The sequence below is a fragment of the Sander lucioperca genome, chromosome 5 (assembly GCF_008315115.2).
Source record: "Sander lucioperca isolate FBNREF2018 chromosome 5, SLUC_FBN_1.2, whole genome shotgun sequence".
NCBI lineage: Eukaryota > Metazoa > Chordata > Actinopteri > Perciformes > Percidae > Sander > Sander lucioperca.
The window spans coordinates 17,383,521-17,407,948 of record NC_050177.1 but is presented as its reverse complement, the minus strand read 5'-3'; the positions used below and the strand labels follow the sequence as shown (position 1 = coordinate 17,407,948).

The following is a 24,428-nucleotide window of genomic DNA, read 5'->3' as shown; positions in this document are numbered from 1 at the left end:
GTCTTGGACCAATAGCTTAAGCTTTTTTTCTGTGCTCCTCTCTGGAATACCATACTTTGTAGGATGGAAGTGTGTATTGGAAAAAAACATTTTTTTTAATAATAGGGTTTTTAAAAATCTACTTTCTGATTTGCATTGAAAAATTCTCTGTTGGAATTTTAAGAAATCCTTAGAAATTAAAAATTGAATTTCTAAATGCATGTGGTTGGCTTTCCAGTCAGCTGATATTGTGGATAGCTGGTTCAGTAAATGCATGCACAACTGGCAGTCCCGTGTCATCAGTGCAACACTCACTGATATACTGTACAAATAATACGGTCAGCCGTAGCTGTCTAAGAAAAGAAACATTTTTTAATCACAAAAAACATGAAATATGAAATTTCAAAAAGGTCCATGTGGCAGTAATTCAATAGTATGAATTCACATTACACATGTTTCTGTATTGAAGCATATGTAATTATGTTGGCGTTGACTGGCAGGTTTGGGAATGAGTTCCTCTAAGCATGCATGAAAGAGCAATTTACAGCAGACAATGTAGTCTGCTGATGGGCTATTCCGTGTACATGAGTGAGCACATCCATATTGTAATTTGTGTGTGTGTGTGTGTGTGTGTGTGTGTCTTTGTTCCTTGTTTCTAGGCCAGGCTATGAACCAATGGGCTAGCAGCTTGAGACATAGCCTCTAAATTAAAAGCATGTCACTACCTCATTGGAGAGCAGCTGTCCTGCCACCATCCTCAGACCCCTTCCTTCATATTGTACACGATGTTCACTACCTAGCCCACATGGTCTGGATCCCCATGAATGTTTTTGCAAATGTACGCGTGTATGCACTGACAGCACAGTCAGCTCTGCAGTATATCAGGGACTTTCGTAAGGTGTTGAGAGGACACACACAGAAGGCTTTTCTTATTTTTCATCGTCATCTCATCTGATCAATCCAATACACAATAGGGCTGTCAAAATTGGCCAAAAATGACGGTCCTGTGTTCTGGACTAGTGCATATTTATTTCATCTCCATGGTCAAACCAGCTTATTTATAGGGCTGTAATCTCCCAGTCGACTAGTCGATTTATTGGTCAATACGTTCTGGCTCAACCAAGATTCTGATTTTTTGCCGTGTTAATTTCTTTTTTTTTTTTTTAAGAATATATTTTTATTATTATTATTTGCCGTGTTAATTTCATCAGGTGGAAAGCACTAATTGCTAACGGGGGTGTTTTCAGAGCACCCCTGTTTCACAGGTAACAGTTTGTCTTCAGAACACCCCCCTTGTTTTCACTTTTTGGATCAGCCCAACCCACTGGAGACAGAATGAAGAAAGTACTAGAAGGCCTTGGTCTGGTGGTTTGCTGAATATTTATTTAATCGTGAGCGTTTAATTTATAGTCAGTCCTCCTCTATCATGTCAAAGACATCGGCAGTGTGGCAGCATTTTACAAAACTAGATAATGGAAAAAAAGTCCAATGCAAAGTTTGCAAGCAACAGTTTGCATATCACAGCTCAACTACAAACATGGCATATCACCTAAAAACGGTAAGCTAACTTGTCTGCGTTAGGTTGCCCCGTCTGTTTTGAGTAGGCTATATGAACATATCAGAATTGGCATATTTCAATGTTTTAGTCTAATAATCGTTTTATAACTGCAGGCACACCCGCCCGCAACTACGGTAGCATCCCCCAGGGTTAGCCGCAAAGCTGAGCTCCTATGTTCAGCCTCGCTCTGTGCAAGGACATGCACAGAGCTACTGAAATGATAGTGTCTGTCAGTTATTATAACATAATGACAAAAACAATTGTCTTATTGTATATTATTGTATAGTATTATGTTGCATATTCCTCAACACTTCTTGTGCTGATATCACTAGTTTACATAGTACTATTTTCGGAAATCATAGGCTATGATATTGCGCAGGTGCACGTGATGCAACGCTGTCGAAGCTGACAGACAGACTCGAGTGTGTCATTTCAGTGCAAAATAATTAGGTTAAAAAACGATTTAATATACTGCAAATAGCCTACTAGTTTTTTATGTTTATTTATAATTCATTTAGGCGGACAAGGCTACCAAGTACTGCGCAGCTAATTAATCTAACGCTTTTTTTTTTTTCGCCTCCCACCACCGCAGTCGATTTTTAGTCGAAATTTCAGGACTTCAGTCGACCAAGATTTTCTTTGGTTGATTACAGCCCTACTTATTTATTTAAAATAATCAGACATTGTTTCGCCAGCGAACTTCCTACATCTGCTCTGGTCACCGAGACTCCGCTCCGACATTTAGTTCAGACTTGCAGAGTACACATAGTTGGTGCGGTTGGAGGTCAGATTACATTCTCACCACAAACAAACCGTTCCAGAGTTGGATTGAAAGCGTACCGAGACCACCTCATCAAGCAGGGGCCTGTTGCACAAAACCAGGATAAAGGATTAAGCCGGGATAGTCCAGTTATCCTGGATGAATTTAGCCTTGACTTGGTTGCACAAAAGCAGAGGCACCTAAGTTACCACGGAGATTTATTCTGTGCAGCTAGCCTGCTCCTGACCAGGCTAACAGCAAGGATTTATTAATCCTGGAGCCTTTTCTGTTCACTCAGCAGTGCTTTTACATTATTATTATTATTATTATTATTATTAACCTGCATTAAAATACAACATGTTCATATTGCTGTTCAGTAAAGCACTGTTATATAAAGTTGTGACCATTTTTTTTATAATTCTTCATGTGACAGTCATTGTTATGGTTATATTGCTGTATGAAAACCGCTATTCATATTGTTGTTAGAAGTTTAATGAATATATTATGGCAGTTGTTGAGATAATTAGAAAAGGCTGATACAGTTGCAAATGTGTTTTAAATGAAGTCAGTGATGAAGGATAATATATTAAGTGCTATACACGTGTTAGTGGTTCCAACAATGGCAGACTGGTCAGGGACAAATACACCTTTAACTATTTTAGCTGATTTATTTCTTTCAGTATTCTTTAACAAAGAACCATGTATGTTCCTCTTCCATGTGCACTGTATTTGGCATTCTTAGCACAAAAGTTGTGTTCTCTCCAGTGAACTGGGACTATAATTTGGGAGGATTGAAAAATTATTATAGGTTTTTATAATTGTACAATCCTCCCTAATTATAGTCTTAGTTCACTGGACCAGTAACTATATAGTTGAGGCTACTGTACATTCATGAAACAACAGGGAGAGGACACCTCAATGGTTTTTGACCTTATATATTGCTGAGGGGAAATAACTGATGAATACACTGTGTTACAGTCATGTTTAAAATGTATCACTTAATTATCTTTAAAGTTTCTAGATGTTAGAGTCCAATTTCTTCAGAGTCTTTCTTTTCTATGTCCATATAGGCCTACTAGGAAGCAAAGCATACAACAAATAAAGAAGGAAACTGCCTCTGTAAAAAACAAAAACATGGCAGAAGCGGACCGACTGAATGATATATCTAAAAATATACATTTAGGAACTACTGCTCTTAAATGAAACCATTCAAGGAGTTAGGCTAATTATTTCCACAAAAAAAAACTGTTGCTCACTTTGCCTGAAAAGCGAGCAGTGGGTGTAAATATATTCCTTAGGTAATTTATATTTTAGCCCATACAAGAGAGAGACAGAGTGAGAGAGAGAGAGATATGTACGCTTCATAGCATTGTAGATTAGTGGTTGTAATTGATCTTCATGGTACATTTCCTGCATAACATTAGTCTTCTGCTCACTTTTAAGGCAAAGAGTGCAACTGCTCATTTGTGCAAATAATTAGTTAAACTTGATTTGACCATTAAAATCTTGAATGGTATGGCAGTTTCAATTCAGAGCCAGTAAATGTATATTTTTAGGCTACTTACGCATTCAGTCGGTCCGTGATCGTCTGCCTCGCTTTCTCTCGCAGTTTTATTATAGCGGCCGTGTTTCTTTTTTACAAATGTGTTTTACGTTGTCATAATTCCATATGAAGCTGCTGCTCACTCTGTGTAAAGAATACACAATGCATATTCTCCATTTTAGCATCAGTAAATCTGTAATCGATACCGTGGTCTACTTAAGAAGCCGTGAACGTGCACTTATCCCAACTATGTACACCTGGCTTGACATGGCTTCACCTTCTCATCCTGGCTCGGCAAACGTGCAACCGATTAAGCCACAATGAGCGGATCACACTAAGTGATCCGTTCATTGCAAACTGCGCTTTTTCAGTTATCCTGGATTTCTTTATTCTACTTTTGTGCAACAAGTCCCAGGTCTCGGTATGCTTGTTTTGGTTTGCTTTTGGTGCGCAACGGAGTGCAATTGCTGCATTCACACCTGCCCAAACGAACCGTACCAAGGGGGAAAACCAAGTCTTGTGCGATTCAACCAAACTAAATAAGGCAGGTGTAAAAACCCCCTCCGTCTATTCTGGCACCAAACCAAAATAAATAAATAAAAATAAGCAGATTCTTTTGTCACTTATACAGTTAAAATTAGAAAGCGATGCTTTCAAAATGAGGTCTGGATTAGGGGCGAAATCGGATTACTGACTTCCTGCATGTGCAGATTTACAGTAACCAGGTTAGTGTACAGGTACCTAGTTTTACTTGGAACCTGTTTTCTGTGAGTAACATGGTTTCTCAAGTGAATATATGGATTGAAACACCAGTAAGGTGAACAGTCTGTGTCCCAATGACATGATATGTAACAAGAAATAAGAGGTTACTTTCTTCATTGCTTAATCATTTGCAGGGCTCTAACTTAAAGGTCCAATATGTAATTATTTACTGTAATAAATCCAAAAATGACCCCAATGCGTTATCAGATATTAAGGAAACATGCTAAGAAATACTACTACGCTTGAAATACTATCTTTTCACAACAATGCTAATGCCAGTATTTTCTCCTTTTGAAATTTCCATTCCGTGACAGAATTTCTGTTGTGTTGTGTTTTGGCCGGTGTGTTGTTATCAACTGCCCAGTTTGACAGCCAGGCCGGGTTGCCAGATATACCTGTAAACAAACGGGATCGACGGAGAGAAATTCTACCCAACCTAAAAAAAAACGGCATGTTTCTAACAGTTGCGTGACCAGAGACATTACAAACCCCGGGTAAATATTGGAGATGTATTGGAAAGATGGAGACAGCTTGGAGCCCAAAAGGACGCCAAGTTGGCTAATTTCCTCCTAAACAGGTAAGCATTAGCTTCAGGCTAATTTATCACAGCTATCTGTCATTTCAACATTCGTGTATGACATTGAATTATATAGCTAGAGTACCCAAGTTGGTTACTCGCAAAGACAAATTGAGACACAGCCAGTAGAGGGATCCCGACTGGTCCTGGCTAACGCCGCCATGCTAACCCTGCTAATGTTACCGGAGGTCCAGGCGAGCGGGCCACGGCTGTTTACAACGTGTAGCCTGTTCAGCGGCCGTAGCCGACAACTGAGTTATTTCAAGCCAAGAGAGGGGGGCTGTAAATTGGGAAGAGAGGACCGTGAGTTTGCAGTGTGTTTAGCGATTGTTGCCGTAATTCTAAGCCAATAAAGTATGTTCAGTCGGGTGGAGAGGACGGCAAGGTAGTGTTATTTTTAGCGGTTCCTACCTTAATTCTAAGCAGGAAGTGTGTCCGTCTGTCGGGTGGAGAGGACGGCGAGGTTGTTGTGTTTTTAGCGGTACCTACAGTAATTCTAAGCCGAAAAAGTGTGTTTGTCAGTTGGGTACAGAGCTCCGCATAAGCACGGGCTTCTCTGACTGTCAATATAGTCAGCATCTAACGTTAGCTACTCCGCTGTGCTGTGAAGTAATGTCTGGCTATGTGAGACAAGCGTCTGCAATATTGTTGTGGATGCTCCTTCAGCGAGACTATGGATGCTGCGGTCTCAGCATGGCAACCTCCATGAACTTCAAGTCTGGGGAGGAGGGGGCGGGGGAGACGACTCTCTCCAGTATTTTGAATTTGTACTGCAGTAACTATTTTAAACACTAGCTGTCAGTATTACATATTGCACCTTTAAGGGTGTCCTGCCGTCCTGGGAAAAAATTACATTTTGAGATGGAAGGTAGATCTAGCATGGAAACAAAACTGTGACAACTGTGATTAAGCCATAACATGAATAACATGAATCTCTGACAAAGTTCTCAATGTATTGTGAGAGAGTACACAATTCAGTGTGCAAGCACTCTGTCATACAAACTGACATGCATACACACAGCGGGAAAATTAACAGCCATGTGACATCTCTCTACCCCAATATCTTGCTCTCCCCTCTGTGAAAAGGCTGCCATTCTCCCTTTTCACTAGTTTCCAAAAATAATGATGTTTTGTGTCTGCTTAATCCTTAATTTCAGTCTAATGTTTTAGTTTATTTGATACTTTATCATTTGACAGAGGACTGTTTAGTGGGTTTATGGGTTCATGGTATTTTTGCTAGGGTTCTGCCTGTGATGTGGGTGGTCACCCGCTTAATCAAGGAGAGTACAAACAGGTTTGCCTGATTAGGTCCTGCAGGGAGGGGCTGGGCACTCCTAAGGTGTACAAATAGGAGAATTGGTAAGATAGTTCTGCAGTGAATGACATTTTTATAATATTTAGGGTGCCTATTGTTGTGGGTGCACATGTATGTATAAATAGTAATGTCAGCAATTACTGATCTTTCTAAATGTAATGGTATATTCTGATATAGAGTGTTAAGGTTGCTCTTTCAGTTTAGGTCAGTGAATAATCACCTGTGCAGGTGGTAGGGTCCAATTAGGTGAGGCTAAGAGGTTAAAAGGGCCTTCAGAAGAAGGGGAACATAGTTCTTGCTGTGAGGTTGCCGTTTTAAACAATAACTCACACTCAGTCAACAGTTTGCTAAACCTATAGCTGTAATGTTTCCACAGATTTTTGGTATAGAGAAGCCTCACCTACTTACATGCATGCATACACACATGCACACTGCATGATAATGTTGTAGTATGAGGGATATAATGGTTTTATTATTTCCTTTCTTCTATGTAAATGTAACAAATTCTGGCCATGAAAATCAGACTGTAAGCCCAAGTAGAAGCAGGATGGTCACAGTATACGTTCCACTTCCAGGATTGCTCCGCTGCTGCCAGAAATTCCGCCAGATGTCCCTCTTTTCGGCCAATTGGCGATCAGATCGTATATCGACGATTGAAGGAATAATCGCGATTGGTTTTTCCTACGCATATATCAGGGTTCGAATTACGTGGGAGCAAGTGGGAGCTGAGCTCCCATAGAGAGAGGATGAGCTCCCATGAAAGCAGTAAAATCATACACCTGTGGGGGTCTCTAAAAATCATCAGCACCATTATTTAAATCACAAATAAAGCACTTTTCCCAAACACACGGAGCTCTGAAACAGACCTGTGCGTCGCTTAGTGTCCATTCTTGCTGTAAAAATAGAGATGAGCAGCGTGCCTACCATCCGTAGTCTGTGCAGCTTCAGGTTTATAAAGGACGCGCTCTGCTGTCGACATGCTGCGGCAGTGTTTGTGCTCCGTGTAATTCTGCCGTAGTTTTGGTTTTCCACCTTCGATGTAGAGCAGCGTACAGCCACTTCCCTAAACTTTGTCTCATTCAGAGACCAGAGTCTCAAACGGGGCTCTGAGTCTGTCAGAAGGTCTGAGATCTATTGCATCAGCAGAGCAATCACGTAATGCACAGCAGGCTATGGTGCAGGTAGATTATTTTCTGAAATATAGTGACTTTATTCTTGTAATAGCCTATTATCACTTTATTTTTCTCAAAATATCACGACTCCTCCAAATCACAGAGAGCACAGATGGGATATATTTTGAATGTGCACAAAGTTTTGAACATGAGCAGTAACACATCTGAAATATTACAGTGCAGGGCTTTATTAATCCATTAAAATGAATTCATGTATCATTGAGGTGAATAATTGTCATATGCACATTTAAGGAGGTTACTTCCTCAACAAAAGATGCAAAAGAGGAAGGAAGAGTAAATTATAGGCTGTGTGCTGACTCAGATATAATTAGAAAAGACGATCTACAGGAGAATAAATAGCAATACAGAATGCCTGAGAGCCATATTGTAATATATTCCATTATGTTTTTATATTTGGATTGTAATCTATGTTTCCCTTTACATAAAGATATTTCCAGCATACACTGATTCAAAAAAAGGTAAATAGGTGCATAAGAATTTACCAGAATGCAGGAAATGAAATGTTTAAAGCTCAAAATTTGCTGCTCATAGACTACTTTTTTTTCTTCTTTTTTTTTTAAATAGACCCCCACAAAGATGAAATCATAATTCGAACCCTGGCATATATTAAGGCGATTTTAACTAACTTACTATCAGCAACAAGCAATTTGTTGTATTTTAGCAGAATACTGAAAGCAGCAGAAATGCAGAACTGAGTACACTTTAATATATGTTTATTAATCACAAGTAATATTGTTATTGCCATATTCAACGTCATCGCATATTTTCCTCATTGTGCAGCCGTATTATAGAAAAAGAATAACACCTTTCACTTTGACTGTATTAGTTTATGTAACAAGAATGAATAAGAAATTGCTTCAATCTTTGTTTTCTATCTATATGTATCTCTATCTGTGCATATAGTAATTTAATTGTGAAAAATAAAAAGTTGAAACAAAACAATTACTGAAATCCAGAGCTGCAATAATAAACAAGAAAAACAACATGTAGGCTATAGTATAATCACTCATACTGTACAGTACTGTGAGGATTCTAGCCCTTCTCACCTCTTCTGCATTTGTCAGTTCTCATCAACATCACATCTTATGTCTTCTCTTTCAGCAGAAATCTGCTGTTTGGAATGATTATCACTTAATTTTATAAGTATTCTGCTAAGATTGACTAAATATTTCAAAATGTTTACTACTGAAATGAACAAAATTTCATTCTGTTTTGAATGTTATTTAACAAAAAGGTATAGTAAGCGATGTTAATCTAATATTTTTTTGTCAAATTCAGCGAATATCTCCTCATGGTTACCTAGCGCTCTATTTTCTGTGTGTGCTTAAAAGCAATCCGGTAATCCTACACAGCCCTGAGGTCTGTTTCAGAAAGCAGGTTTAGTGAAAACTCTGAGTTTGTTAACCCTGAGATGAGGGAAACTCTGGGTTTTTCATTTCAGAAAGGGAGGTAAATCAAACCTGAGAGAGAGGGGTAACTCCAGCCCATTTCAGAAAGAGAGGTAACTTAACCTCAGAGTCGGTTACTATGGTAACTGAGTCTGTGAACCTAACCTGGTCGGGAGCAGGTTTTCTTCAAGAAACCTTGAGTTTCTCTCAGTCTCCTCTCTCTGACACAGCGCTCTTTAATTTCTTCATTCATTCTGTATCAGGCTCATTTTAGGGCAGTTTTGTCATCTGCATGTTTTTTCCTCGAACATGGCATGTCCTTTTTCTTGACGATCCCGTTGATAAAGAAGCTCTATTAATTCGCAGGGAGTTAAACATACGTCGGGAGATGATATTGACGCCCCGACTAGATGTATTTTTATTTCCAGATAACTACCCATTTGAGCTGTATTGTTTTCATCAATTATGTACATAACCTTATCCGTCCTCATATCACTAACGTCACCCATCGTGGACATGCTCTTACATCCGAGCAAATTCTTTGTGTCCCATTACGTTTTTTTTTGCATACGGCAGTTTTCAACAATGGTGATGGGGAACATATTAGTAAAGCCACATGCAGAGCCGTCAGAAAAGTGTGCCTTGCTCTGAAACGTTTTTGTAGTGTTCCTTGGACACAAACCAGTGAGAGCCATTAAAAAGGAGTTCCGCAGGATTGTAGGTGAATGATGTAAAACCCTTTGAAATAAATTATAATTCTGTTAATAACATGGTGCTGCAACCTCAGAATGGGATTGGTAGGCTACTTTTTCGCCCGCAGGATTGCACCTAAATAAAATAGATTATAGGTTCAATACACCAGTAATATTATAGGCCTACTTGTGATTAAATGAAATGAATACACTATATTGGAATTTACGCATTGACTGGAGCAGCAGTTTTCTCCCAAGCCAATTCCTGATCTTTTGCAACAACAGCTGTGTTGCTTTTTTACAAAATATATGTTCAAACTCGCTGCATGTGTGCATGAGTATTTACAGTTCCAGAGGGGTAAAGTACGCCGACCGATTTGTTTGTGGTTGTTGCCATGGTGAATCATAGTATCATGGCTCCATTCATGCTGCCTTTAGTAGTGTTGCAGGCGCTATACTCCGAGTTGATTAAACTGACACAAATCAGCTGTTCTGGAACCGAAAACTAGAGTTTCCCATCTCAGGGTAAATCGACTCAGAGATCAAGGTTAGACTCAGAGTTTGATTTCATGAAACCCAAGGACACTTTACACAACTACAGATGGACAAGGGAAAAGAAAATAGTAGGCCAACACAAACACGGAGTAGACGAAATAAAACGTCTGCGCTAAATGGAAGGGGGACGTAATTTAATGATGGCTATTGACATACAACCACATCGCTCATTGTAAAGTTATTTAATGAATGAAATAGACATATTACATACCTGAGGGCCATTTCGGGGTCGATTTTGAATTATTACAATCCCGTAATTGTCTCCATCTGTTGACAGCCTGACTGAGACTGACTCGGGTTTTCAGCCGTTGTCTGTCACTTTCCCTTTTAGCTTTTAGTTGTTCTTCGTTTAATTTCCTTCTTTCTGTGATGGCCCTGCCCCAGTATTAGCCATAACTACAGCAGATAACTTCTAAAATAAAATTAAAATACAATTAGGCCTATATAAAGAAATCTACTGCTACCTTTTACCTGGCTGGATATGCTAACACAGGCTTTTCCGGTGTTACAAAGAAATCTGTGACCCGTCAGAATGTGTGGCTGTAGCGCCGTCTATCTGCCGTAAATCATTTTGTGACTTTGCGGGGAAAAATCGGACCCCAGCAAAGGCATTATTAAAAACTAAGTCTTCTTTTCACTGTTATTCTCATTTGCTGTTATAGGTCATTTATGATCATCAGATAGAAAATATACAGTTTCAGAAACATAAAAAAATTTACATATACACAATTATTTAATAAATGATAAACTTTCAACATAATACTCAGTAAAAGATAGTCAGATAGTGTTGTGGACGGGACATTAAGTCAGACTCAGTGGTGAGTGAAACCAAAGCAGAGGGACAGACAGAGCTGTAGCCAAGCCAAAGTAGTGCACTTTTTAATTAGTTAACTTTATCAGTTATCAGGCAAATAAAACGCCGATACAGATCATCTGCAAACTGCCAAAAAACGGCCCGATAATCGGCCATGGCTGATAATCGGTCTATCACTACTCTATCACCTTACTCTACAGTGCTGTGGAGATAGGTCTGGCAATGCGAGACTAGCAACAGTATGACGTGCTGTCCTAACCCTTTCTTTGGCTCTGTACCTTAAGGGATTTGGATTCCAGGATACACTGGCCTGGGATTAGACCTAATGTAGCACCTTCAGTTCAATATCTAGCCTTACCTGACCCACATCACACACTAACACCCTGCACATGACTAAAGACGTTCCGCTAGCTGCAAGCTAGGCTGTATTCATACTTACTCAGCACTCTATGAACGGCGTCTGCCCCACTGCAGCCTCATGCTGTCCTGAACATCATTCCAAATGATATTGTACAAAGATTAGTGTCTAAATTGTCTTCTACAGTTATTCCTTATTGCATTTCTTTCAGCCCTAAGATTCTGAATAATAAACTGCTTGGCTCGTCCAGCAGCAACCCACAACAAGACCTGACTTGTCACACAGCCTGATTGAAAGAGCCTGAAGGTAGATACACAATTGAGAATAATCCAAAACTCTATCATTACTCTGCAGGCAAGTATCCTCTTCCTCTAAGTATAGAGGACAAACTTGTTCCTTGATTACATAGAAGCAAAGACAACAATGCAAACACATCATTCAAATCATCGCTCTACCTGACATCAGAAGAATGTCTCATCTACATACACACACACACACACACACACACACACACACACAGCAAATTCCTCAACCACATGTAAAAGAAGCAAACTACACTGAATTTAATCTGGTCGTTATGTCATCATTCATTTTTTTTTTTTTAACTCAACCATGTTGTAGCAAGAGACACTCTTATACGAGAGGACATTTCTGATACTTTCTAATCTCAATACAATGGCCTTCATTTGGTTTGTTCTCATCCAGCAGCCATGACCTAGAGTGACACACGTAAAGCCACCTTTACCTTTAAAAGGAAGGACAGGGTGAGTTCACAATTTGGAATGAATCTGTCATTCATTTTTCAGTTACCCTGGCACTTCAGTTTGTACAGTACTGGGCTGAACAAAGGCCTTCCTGTAGGGTATGAATGCCAGAAGCAATTGCAAGCAAGCAACGTCATCAGTATTTCAATAAAAATACAATAATAGGATGCCAGTGTTAAGAAACATGCACCAATCTTTGTTGTTTTGGCCATTTAAAGTGGCCTTTAACATCAGCAATGATCTCGATCACATAATATGCATACTATTTTGAGAATAAGTTACTGTCAGAACTGCTGTAGATTCACTTTTAATTTGGGTTTGAATATGATCCACCAATATTAATTATCTCCATCAAGAGGACAAAGACGAACCATTTTAGAATTATAATTAATTGAAATAAAAGCTGCATGGTGATAGTGTCGAATATAAGCGTAACGTTAATTTAGAATAATAGAAGACAACATGTCAAATCATACCGTTACTATGTTCTCACAAAGCTGTGTTAAAAAAGCAATGACAAAGTAAACAGGCGTATTTTTTAGTTTAGCCTGCTATTGTTCTGTCTCGATACAACAAAAAGTCAAGTCACGCATACTGGCAGTGACGCCGATAGCAGCCGTATACTGCAGCTAATTATCGTTAGCAAAATTAGCTTACCTGTGTTGCCCAGATGGTGTTCCTCTTACTGTAACTGTAGGGAGGAACGGCTGTCTCTGTCGTTTCACTGTCTATACGGTTAACTAAGCCTCTGCTTCTTCGAATCTTTTTTTCTGATGGATTTAAATGTCTCACATTCTGCCTGGCCACGCCACATGGGCTGACAGCTTGGCTTGGCTGCACAGTCCAATGAGAAAAGAGGCAGGGCTCTTAGATCCAGCCAGTGATGGAGCAATTCGTTGAACGCCTCCGTAGTCACAGAGAGAGAGAGAGGAACATAATGAGTCGGGGTTACTGAAGTTCACATTGATTCTCTTCTCTGACTACCCCAAGCTCCGCCGAAACACCAGACTGCAGGCGGCAGCTGCATCAGACTACAAAATGACACGAGAATTGTTAATTCGCCTTAAAGATGAAATAGGAAAGTGTGGCCATACGCAATACTGGTCGCCACATTTGACAACAGCTAAATTGTTTACACTAATGACATATATCAAGGCATTAAACTGAGCAGCGTTACAGGCTATTACTATTTACCTTTTATTTACTAACATTTTAACCGTATAATGTTTGTGGAACTTGCGTACTAAAGGGGCTATATTTGGAAAACATCTGATTTGAAGACAGGCACCTCGAGTCACAAATGGTGTAGAGCAACATGACTGTCTGTCCCAAATGTCATGCAATCCATCTAATAGTTGTCGAGATTTAATTTAATTTAATTCTATGTTGTGCTAGAAGAAAAGTCGATCACCAAAAGCATTAGAATAAAGCCAAAGTTTAACTACACAGCATAGAATGGATATCACACCATTTTATTTTATAATATTTAATATAGTATTTGGGTTGTGACCTGTTTAGTTATGAATATTTTCTTACTTTAATAAATTAAACTATGTTTGAAGCATCCAGTGTAACTAATTATGTAAACACACAGTAATGGTGTGCTTTATTGACATACATCAGCAATTATATTTTGACCACTTTAGGCCTAGAAAATAGATACACTCTTAAACATTCCTCTGCCTTTTCCTCTTACCCTCAAAGCATGCTAGGTTGTGAACCTTTATCAAGTTCAAGTTTAATTTAACATTTCATAACTTAACATTGAACGTGATAAAGACCGGCGTCGGCACAAGTTAGTACACACATCTAAGTATTCTGGATGACTTGTGAATAGGCCAATCACGGAGGAGGGGTGTGAAGCTTCATCCAATCACAACAGAGTGGAGCGTGCTGTTTGGAGATAGGGTGATTAAAAGGCGGGACCCAAGTGATGACGTAGCCAGGAAAGCTCGTCTGACTTCTTGGGGTTACTAGAGTTCATCATTTCGGGTAGCATGAGGTTCAAAAGAAAGATTTTTTTTCCTACTGACCTACTGTGGCAGCATTGATAAGCTTTAAGGCAGTAACCCTATGATCAATAGTGAAAGACATAGATTGGTTCTTTGGCTGAAATTAAGTAGTCTAACTTAAAACCTGATAGTTCATGTGCAAAATCCCAGTGGACTGTGCAAGCAGCACTACATCTGCATGAGAAGAGTCACCCTAAGGAATCTGGTTTCTTGAGACATGACAAAGCTTTAACATGAATGGAGATGGCCTTTTACTTGGAACAGCATAAATGAATGCATTTTATTATGACAATATATTACATTTCTGTTTATATTAATAATACCTACAGTGATGATTTGCGACAACTTAAATGACTTGGTGGTTTCAATTATTTTTTCGGGTGTTATGTCTATTGCATAGTTGACAGCAGAGAGATGACAGAAAATGTGTAGGGGAGTCAAGTCAATTTTATTTATATAGCCCATTATCACAATATCACCCTCCTTTTTAACCCTCGCTTTGGATAAAGAGAGATTGGGGATGACATACAACAAAGGTCCCCAGTGGGACATTGCAGTTCTTCGGGTGCTTTAACTATAAACCACGGGGTGCCCTAACTTTCGTCAAGACCCCATCAGCAACTTTATTTGACTTTGGGGAAGACATTAGCTCCTTTTCCCTGGTGGGTCACTGTCCCATTTTAGAATGTATAGCAATTGAGTTTAATCAATTAACAGATTATTTGACTAACACATGTTGGAACTGTTTTATTTTGGGAAAACAAAAAAAGGACATACACAAGGGCTTTTAACAATACATTAAAATATTGAGGATCAGACACTTGAAGCCTATAGGTCTATTTTAATTGTGGTCCCTTAACTGCTCAGACACATGAACTCTGATTTTGGAAGAAGCAGTAAAATATTAAAAATATGCTCTTACCATAAGTTTTATTCTGAAATGTATTTAAGAACATTATGTTTTGGTATTTGAGGCAATTCTTGATTTAGAGTGCATTTGTCTAGTAGTTTGTGCTTTAGAGATAATGCTGATGACCACTATGAAATAATCATGGTTATTTTCTCAGACTTGACAATGCTCCTCCAGACCCATAGGAAATGTTATTCTGTTTTTATAAATATTTATATTTATAAAAAGTATACAATACTAAGTAGGACTCCCCCGGACCAACAAACTGACTAACTGTACTGTATATACTATAATGTGTTAGTCTTTAACATTGTAGTTTCTGATCTTGCAGATCCTGCCAGTGGATCCAGGTCTGCTGGTCTTGATAGTGTTTGATGGTGTTTTAGAGGGGTTCCTTCTCTGCTGGACCTCAGTTGTGGGCTGGCTATGGAAGGTAACACCGATTCCATGCAACATCATCTGGACTCCATCCCCACCAGACTCAGTCACCTCCCTCCTGCTCAGCTCACCCTCACCTTTAGGGGAAGACAAGAGAGATGCAATTTGAATGGCTGTTACAGATGACACAATTTCATTTGCTGCCGGTATCTTTAACCAAGTTAAGGTTACAATTTGTAGGTGTCTGAGTGAGGAATTTGGGGGAACTATGTCTTGAAAAAATAATGTGAATGTGGAATAGTTACATTTGCTTTAATAATGGCACCACAAAGAGGAAAATAAAGGTGAAGAGGTGCCAGGAGGTGCAAGCTACCATCATTTTCCTTGTTAGCAGATTTCAATGAAAGTTGGGGAGAAATCAGGTCACGGGCCAAGGAACAAGTCATTAGTTTTACGTGCAGATGTGGATGTAAATACTTTAACATCACTAGATATTTTATCATTAACTGCTATGCGTACCTTAATAAACAAATCTAGCGCATAAACCCTGTTGTCTGTCCCTATGTGTATTTTTTTTATTTTTTGGTGTTTGACAATTTTTATTTTTAAAATACAAAACAAAACAAAAAAATCAAGAAAAGATGAGACAGTAACTACAATATTCCAGACCATATAACAAAATAGTAACAAAATAGACAATAAACCAAATAAACATAAATGACAACCCCATAAGCCCATCATACACGTCTCTCCTCAGCACAAAGCTGCTTTATACGACATTTTTTCAACGGCACCCCTTCATTTCTCCATCCTAACTAGTTTGGGCCCAGCTTCTTATGTGCTTATCTATCCCGTTTAGAACTGACCCATCTCCCAAAACAAATAATCTTGGGCTGAATGGAACCTCGAGGGCTGTCCAGGCTCCATCCCCCAGGTTCGACATAAACATAGAATAATACCCAGAAGCCTCATGACCTTTTCCATATTTCAACAACACCTTATCTAAGCATTCGTGTGCCTTCTGGGCTTAAGGACTGGATACAAAATCCCCACTAACAGATGGCAAAGTTGCAAATAGAGACCTAGGGATTCTGAATTGCTACATCACATCCTCAAAGAATTTCAGTTTGTCAACAAGATAAAGATCCCCCAGTGTGACAATTCCCTTTTCCAAGTAATCCCTCCAAAAAAGGGGAGATCTTGTTGTGGTTGTGGATATTTCTGTTGTCTGTTTGTATGTTTCTGTTTCCTGTATTATCCATTGATTGTTTATGCTTAGGTTTCTGTGAGGATTGTAGGTTTCTGTTTTCCTGTTTTGATTGTGTATTCTGTGGATTGTGTATAGTTTCCAGTTTTATTTTGATAGTCTGTTTTCTGTCTTGTCTTGTCTAGTTTTGCTTCCTATGTTTTCCCACCTTGTCTGATTGTCCTGCCCCGCCCTGATGTGTTTCACCTGCTGTATCACCTGTCCCTTATTTGCTCGTTACCTCATGTATTTAGCCTCTGTGTTCCCTTGTCTCCTGTCAGATCATTTTGTGTGTGTTTGTTCCTGTCGTGTTTCCCCGTGTCAGCTCTAGTCAGTTCTGTGCTTCCTGTAGTTTCCTGTTTTTGTGCTTCCTTTGTTTTTTTTGATTCCCTTTTACTACATTCTGGTATTGGTTTTTGCCTGCTGCAGCTCTCAGGACTCCCTTGGTTTATTTTTGTGTTTTGTTCAAATAAATCCTCAACTTCAACTCTCGCCTGCCTGCTCTCTGCGATTGGGTCCTCTAATCCTCGTCATCGTACCAGATCTATCAATACATAACTTTGGATCTCGCAAAATACTTGATGAAGTATTTAGATATAGATCCAGTAAAAACAGCCGGGCCACTTTGGTCCAAACGACTTAAGTGAGAGATTATCTGATGTGTTTTTGAAGTCTTTGTAAGGGCAATAATGGGACAATAAAATATTGCTCAATTTTGTGCTTCCTTAAATTAATTCATAAGTGCATTAATCATTTAGCACCTAAGCCACTAAGTTCATTTGTTGAGAGACTGAGCAGCACCAGAGTCACTAGAAGTTCCACAAATCATGACTGCAAAATACCATACTGCAGGATCAGCTTAGGTCAGACGACCTTCTCTGTGAAGAGCGCTAAACTTTGGAACTCATTACCATCTGACATCAAGACTATAACTGACTTTAGAGTGTTTACCTTCAGGCTCAAAAACTGGTTAAAAACAAACCAAAAGTGTACTCATTTTTAATTATTGTAAGTAGGTCAGATTTGTATTTGATATGCATGTTTTTATACTATGTTTATTATTCTATTTATTAGGACTGGAGTTGTTTATATAGCATGTTTTGATTTTTTGAATTGAAATAGTTATGTACATTTTATTTTGTATAAAAGCCCAACCAGGGACTGGAGTTGAAAATTAGCATTTGCTATAAACCTTTTATGCAGCACTTCAGTGACAAGCTTTGTTTTTGTCACTATGTCTGTTTTCATTGTTCCTGTCAAATAAATAAATGAAATGAAAATGAAATGAAATACAATACCAGAGTGGGGCTCTCTCAGGAGGAAGTGACCAGTGGGCCAGATGCTTAAGTTAAAGGCATAGTAATAATACAACATCTTTGGTAGACCCAAACCTCCTCTATCAATCGGTCTTTGTAATTTATTAAAATGCAGCCTCTTTCTATTCCATATAAATATTGTTGTTATCCTGTCAAACCATTTAAAATATGACAGGGCAACCTCCAGAGGAAGAGACTGGATAAGGTAATTCAGCTTGGGAACACAAACCATTGAGAGATTAAGAGTCGCCTATCTATTAACATCACAAGAGATTTTATGAAATTATAGATCCATATTAACTTCAACTAGGTCTTTAACTGTGTAGGGAATAAGATACTCAGATATACGATACCTTGCTTGGGCCACTAAAATGCACCTGATTGGAAGGCTGTAATAGGGCACTGAGCTGTTAAAGGTAACACTTCTGACTTGGACCAATTTACCCTATAATCTAAAAAGTTTGAGAAAGAGTCAATGATCCCGAATAGACACGGTATTGATCTGCTAGGTTCGGACACAAAAAGTAATATATCATCTGCATAGAGCATAAGATTGTGCACTACACCTCCTACCATAAAACCTGGGAAGTCTCCCCCCTTTGGCTCTATGGCTAAACAAAATAACAAGAAGACAGAGGTGAGCTCTGTCTTGTTCCCCATTCAAGAGCAAAATATTCTAAGTTCAACACTTAGGATTTGGATACAATTTAGGCATACTCAGTCCTGTCTGTAATAATCATCTTTTTCCTGCTGCTAAAATGGACGATACTTTTAAACGGTGGGACAGTATGGGCCTTTCTACGTGTAAAGAGTTTTTTATAAATAACGTCTTTCTCAGTTTTACTGACTTGGTCAGTAAATTTAACATTAATAAGTCCAGTTTTTTCAGATATCTTCAGGTTCGTCATTTCATTCAAACTCACATCTCATCATTTCCTCAATTACCTGAGCACTCTGACCTAGAGGATATACTGCAGACCCTTCTAACCTCAGGAGGCCAAATTTCTAACCTATACAATTCTATTATGTCACTCTACAATATATCCATGGATCCTATCAGAACAAAATGGGAAGATGCGTTAGGGACAAATATATCAGATGCTGTATGGGACAGAGCTCTAAGCTGGGTGAATGGGACCTCTTCTTGTGCACGTTTGAATTTGATTCAGTTTAAAGTTCTTCACCGTATGCACTACAGTAAGGTTAAGCTGGCCAAAATATACTCTGACACGGATGTCATCTGTGGTAGATGCAGAATGGACAGGGCAGATTTACTTCACATGTTCTGGTCATGTTCCATGCTGAGAGAGTTCTGGGCATCAATATTTAAAGTCTTAAACGAAGCCTTTGATTTAGCTCTACACCCTAGTCCTACAATGGCCGTGTTTGGGGTACATGGGGGTGATTTTGTAATGTCCAGTAGTATGGAGGGTGTTGTTGCTTTTGCAACCTTATTGGCACGGCGGAGAATACTTAAGGACTGGAAATCACCTATACCGCCAAAAGCTGCTACTTGGCTTTCTGATGTTATGATGTTTTTAAAAATAGAAAAAATCAAGTACTTTCTTAAAGGATCAACCAATACATTTTACAAGAATTGGGGCCCTTTACTGGCTTACTTTGAAGGACTTACTGCACTTCCCTCTTAGTAACTGCTAAGAATTGTAAAGCATAATGATTACACTATTTGTTACCATGAGTGATAGTGTTTATTTTTATTTTGTTTTATTTATTTATTTATTTATTTTTTTTTATTATGTTAATATTGATGTTATTACTATTATTATTATTATTATTACTTTCATATTCATGCTTTTATTTTCCTTTTGTTTTTATTTGTTTTTCCTTATCCTCTTTTCCTCGGCATAAGGGCTTTGTTGTGGGTGGGATGTGGTTATCAGAAAGATGTCTTGTTATAATTGACATTGTAATATTGCATTGAATTTTGTGCATTCTATCTTTTCTAAAACAATAAAAATACTTGTTAAAAAAAAAAAAAGAGCAAAATATTCAGAATTTAACGCAGCCTCTGGGTGCTTATCCAGCACCTTAATCCACTTCATAAAAATGCTGCCAAACCCATATATTTCCAAAATTTTTAACATATGGCCCCATATCAAACATATTTTCGGCATCAAGGGAAATGGCATCTATTGGGGATTGTCTATCAGCTACAGACCATGCAATATTAATGAGACGCCTGATATCTGACGAGCTACGTCTGTGAATAAACCCCACCTGATCAGGATGAATTAAAGAAAGTAACGACCTATTTTATCTATTGGCCAAACTGTTTGAAATAATCTTAACGTCTAACTGCATTAGGGAGATTATATCTGTAATAAACTCTTTGACCCAGTCAGTGCACTTACCATAAGTGTACTTAAACCTTGTGCCAGGATTGTCTAGTTTCACAATTATTAGATGGTATGATGTTGATCACTGTGTCTGAGCCTGATCTGGCAGCTGCTATGGTTGAGAAACTGTTCCCTGGCGAGCTGACAGAGTAGGACACAAATTGGGCAACAACCCTCCCTCCATCTGTCTATCACTGATCCAACCTCTGCAACGATGTTCATACTGAATGGAGTGGTTGGGTATTTTGACAAAGTGATATTCTGTGGAAGTACTTACCCTAACACAAACGACTATGCCCACTTATTTGATGAATTACTGAATGCTGACACACTTATTAAATCCCTTTTTTACACAATATTACAATTACGTAAGGATTTAATGTATTTCAGGATAGGTAAAGATTCTTTGTGATTCTGTATAGCCAACGATAATACATGAGAAATATGCAGCTTTTTAGCTCCATTGTCTGTGGGGTCCCCAAACATGCAGGAAAAGAAAAAGGCTGAATCCACATGTACACCCACCCATGTTGACACATCAGACTTGAAGAATAAGCCCTCGCAGATTCTGGTCATGCGTACCGTTACACGCTATCATCATCATCATCATCATCACATCAAGCCTGTCAGGTTGCATGGCCACAAGGGAATAAAATGCACTATGAGACAGGGTCTTAATAATTTACATAGATATAATTTAGGTTCTTAACCTTTGACCCATCTTGTAACCCAAGTATTTTTCTGAAGGGCTCTTGATACTGGTAATTTATTGTAATTTATGTAAGATGTGTGCAGGTTGATGCTTCACCAAAATAGACAATGGTTGACATACACAGTAGAACTTCCTTTTACATGAGCATTAACATTGGTTATATTATAATATACGTCATACCCTTTTTCTTAGTTGAATGAATACCAACCATTGCCTCTTTAAGTCTGCTAACCTTAGTCTGATTGCCCTTTAAGCATCAAATTCTGGTTAAGGCCCAAAAAAGGTTGGACTGCTCCTAAATTATATTCTGGTTTCTTCCATTACATAACATAACAGCAATACACTTGCCTATCTACTATTAGAGATCTCATCCTGGATGTTAATGGGTGCGCCATCTGCCAATCGTCTGAGGTCCGCAACCTTGGTGTAATCCTAGACTCCACCCTCTCTTTCCATACTCACATCAAATCTATCACCAAATCCGCCTTTTTTCCATCTTCTCCAGACTCTGGCCATCACTCTCTTTTGTTGGCAATTTTGTTCATAAAAATGTACTAACTTGACATATTTAATGTTGTAATAAAAAAATATTTAATGTATATTCATGCTTGTGAGGGTTTATAGGTTTGATGGTTAAACCTGCAGGATTTATCAATACCACCACTGTTGCCTTGAGCAAGGCACCTTCGGATATTTTACCGAATAGATGAAGCCAGCATGATTGAAACTAAATTAAAAAAGATAGGTTCAGTGTTTCCACTAGAATTTTTAGCAATCGTTTCTCAAAAGCATCATATTTCTTACACTAACAGTCCAGGATATAATGTTAGTGTCCCTTCTCTGTCCTTTCTCACAGAAAGAGTTTTTGGATCAGAATAAAATCTGTTTTAGCCTAATGTTACTACTGTGAGTCCATTCTGCTTTACAGATATTACACACAGCTAATGAACAATTCCAGATACATAACACATTTTGCAATGTGCATCTCACATCATATTTTTGAGGGTATGCACCCCTACTAAAACAGTAACGTTACTAAAGTGTGTCGGGGGACTACAATGTCTCCTGCAGCGGGGAGGCAGAGGGATCACAGCGGTCACTAACGTTAGTTTCTTGTCTCACCTGGGGTCCGATAAACAGTAAATTCATGAAATTCAGTGCCAATAACGCTATTGTCCGATATACAGTAGCTGTCATAATTTAACAATTTTATGTCGAGGCTTCCGCCGCTGTTGTATAAATAAAGACAGAAAAAAAAATAAACTGCTAACTTAGGTGTTATAACTTAAAGTCCAGTGTGTAATGTGTTTAGTTGTTCATTATCAAAATCTGCGTTGCCCATTCACAAACTTGTCCTTTCTCATGAATATTTACCACCATCATCAATTCCAAGTATTCGTTTTGGCTTGAAATTTTACATTTGCATTCGCATGAACTGGGGTAGACGCTCCATATTCATGCGCCATCTTGAAATATGTTAGCCGGTAAGGGACATACAGGATATACTGCTCCGCCTTTCGTGTTTTCGCTGTCACATGATAAACTCATAGGTGCTGCTAATGCTGATAATGGGTATCGTAGCTTCCCGGCCCCGGCAAGTTTGAAGAAGGAAACATGTATTCAAAATCTAAATTTCAGGAACAGGAGTCTTCTTCTTCGCCCAGAAAAAGAAAAAGGATGTTGAAAAGATTTTATCTTACAGGCTACCGTAGCTGTAATACGTACTTTGAACTGCGTGGTGCGAGAGAGTTGATTGCGATATATGATCTCAACGCTAGATGGGAGAAATTCCTACACATTGGACCTTTAAGCACACACTATTGGCCTTAATCATCCCTGAAACACACCTTAAAATGCATGTGAGCATTTGATCTCACTTTGCTGATAAATATGACGTTATATGTGTCTCATTCCTGAGCGAGTAATTGTATGTTTTGAGCACAGAGAACTATATTTTGCAAGCACATTACATTGCATTTTGAACAGAAATTAACACTCACACAATAATTTTGAGTTTAAGTAAACAAAAACCTATTCCGTGCTCAATAAATGCATTTGCATGTATTTCTCTGCTCACAGGTAGACGCTGCTGCGCTCCGGTCATGTCTCCCTCGCTCAACCTATTCACTCTGTGTGCGCTCAACTCTAGACACACTCGCTCAAATTTTCAAATTTTACAAGTGTGCTACAAAACCAACCAATCGAAGAATTAAAGGTCAATTCTGATTGGTTGTTCATCTCCAATTAGATTGCAAGTAGCAGGAAACAAAAATCTAGGTGGAACAGTCTTTTTCAGTCAACACCTGTTGGTCAGAATACTGGTACAGCAAATACTGACTACAGTCGAGATGTTTGATGCTAATGTTACTGGATTAAAACACATTTCGGTCAGTATTTTGTATTATTGACTTATATCACAGAAATGTGTTAATATTTGTGTGTACTATAATGCTGTTGTTTTGTTTGACTCATATCTCCTTGTGTGACTAACGTTAGTTTGACTCATCCTTCACAAGCAATCTAGCTAGCTCACACACAGCAGCCGACATGTCATCTGAACAGGCCTCGCAGCACTGTAGCTAAGTTAGGTCTCGCAATGCGAGACTGAACAGCAGTAGGCCTGTCACACTATAGCCACATGTAAGTAGTTTTTAATACTTTGGTTACATTACCGTGTTTTATTAACCTGAATTCTGTTGATATATTAGCTTACGAAGGAGCTATCCGTTGCTAACGCTAATTTAGCTCAAAAAGCAGAAACGTTAGCTAACTACTGCCAAGATACGACGCTGAAGTTGGCATCCGATTCACAGCTTCCGATTCGGCAATTAAGGGGAAATTTAAGGGAAACTTAAAGCTTCTGATTCACAGCGTGTAGAAGACATTAGACCAGGTGCAGATCCAAAACCACTACACCTAGACTTGTCAAATCTGGACTAACTTATTCTAGAGAGGCTAAAGGTTCTTAAAAACCCAGTTTCAGATTTGTGAAAGTTTTATTGTATTTGTGAAATTCAATAAAGGGAGATTTTACTGTCTAGGTGTACTGGTTTTGGATCTGGACCTGGTCCCAAAACCAGATTTGAATTTGCTGTGAATCAGAAGCTTTAAGTTTCCCTTAAATTATTAAAAAATATTCTTACATTTTCATGCAATTAAACTGTAAACATTTAGGTTTGTTTGGTCAGAAATTCTACTAGCTAGGCCTACTACTTGAAGTGTGGTTAATGTTTCAACAG

At 38.6% G+C, this 24,428-nt stretch overlaps 2 protein-coding genes across 7 annotated transcripts in view; both read right to left on the bottom strand.

The window, feature by feature from the left end:
* fasn (fatty acid synthase) overlaps window positions 1-13,188 on the bottom strand; it is a 92,529-nt gene extending 79,341 nt beyond the window's left edge. For both annotated transcript variants that reach the window (XR_004897284.1, XM_031323991.2), the window contains exon 1: window positions 12,916-13,188. The gene's annotated coding sequence lies outside the window, so the exon portion shown is untranslated. The remainder of the gene's footprint in view (window positions 1-12,915) is intronic.
* Window positions 13,189-14,697: 1,509 nt separating this feature from the next.
* The window catches only part of ccdc57 (coiled-coil domain containing 57), a 73,265-nt gene continuing 63,534 nt past the window's right edge, over window positions 14,698-24,428 (bottom strand). For all 5 annotated transcript variants that reach the window (XM_031324005.2, XM_031324003.2, XM_031324006.2 and 2 more), the window contains one exon: window positions 14,698-15,695. In XM_031324005.2, the coding sequence (XP_031179865.1) occupies window positions 15,478-15,695 (218 nt within the window). In that variant the 3' untranslated portion in view covers window positions 14,698-15,477. The remainder of the gene's footprint in view (window positions 15,696-24,428) is intronic.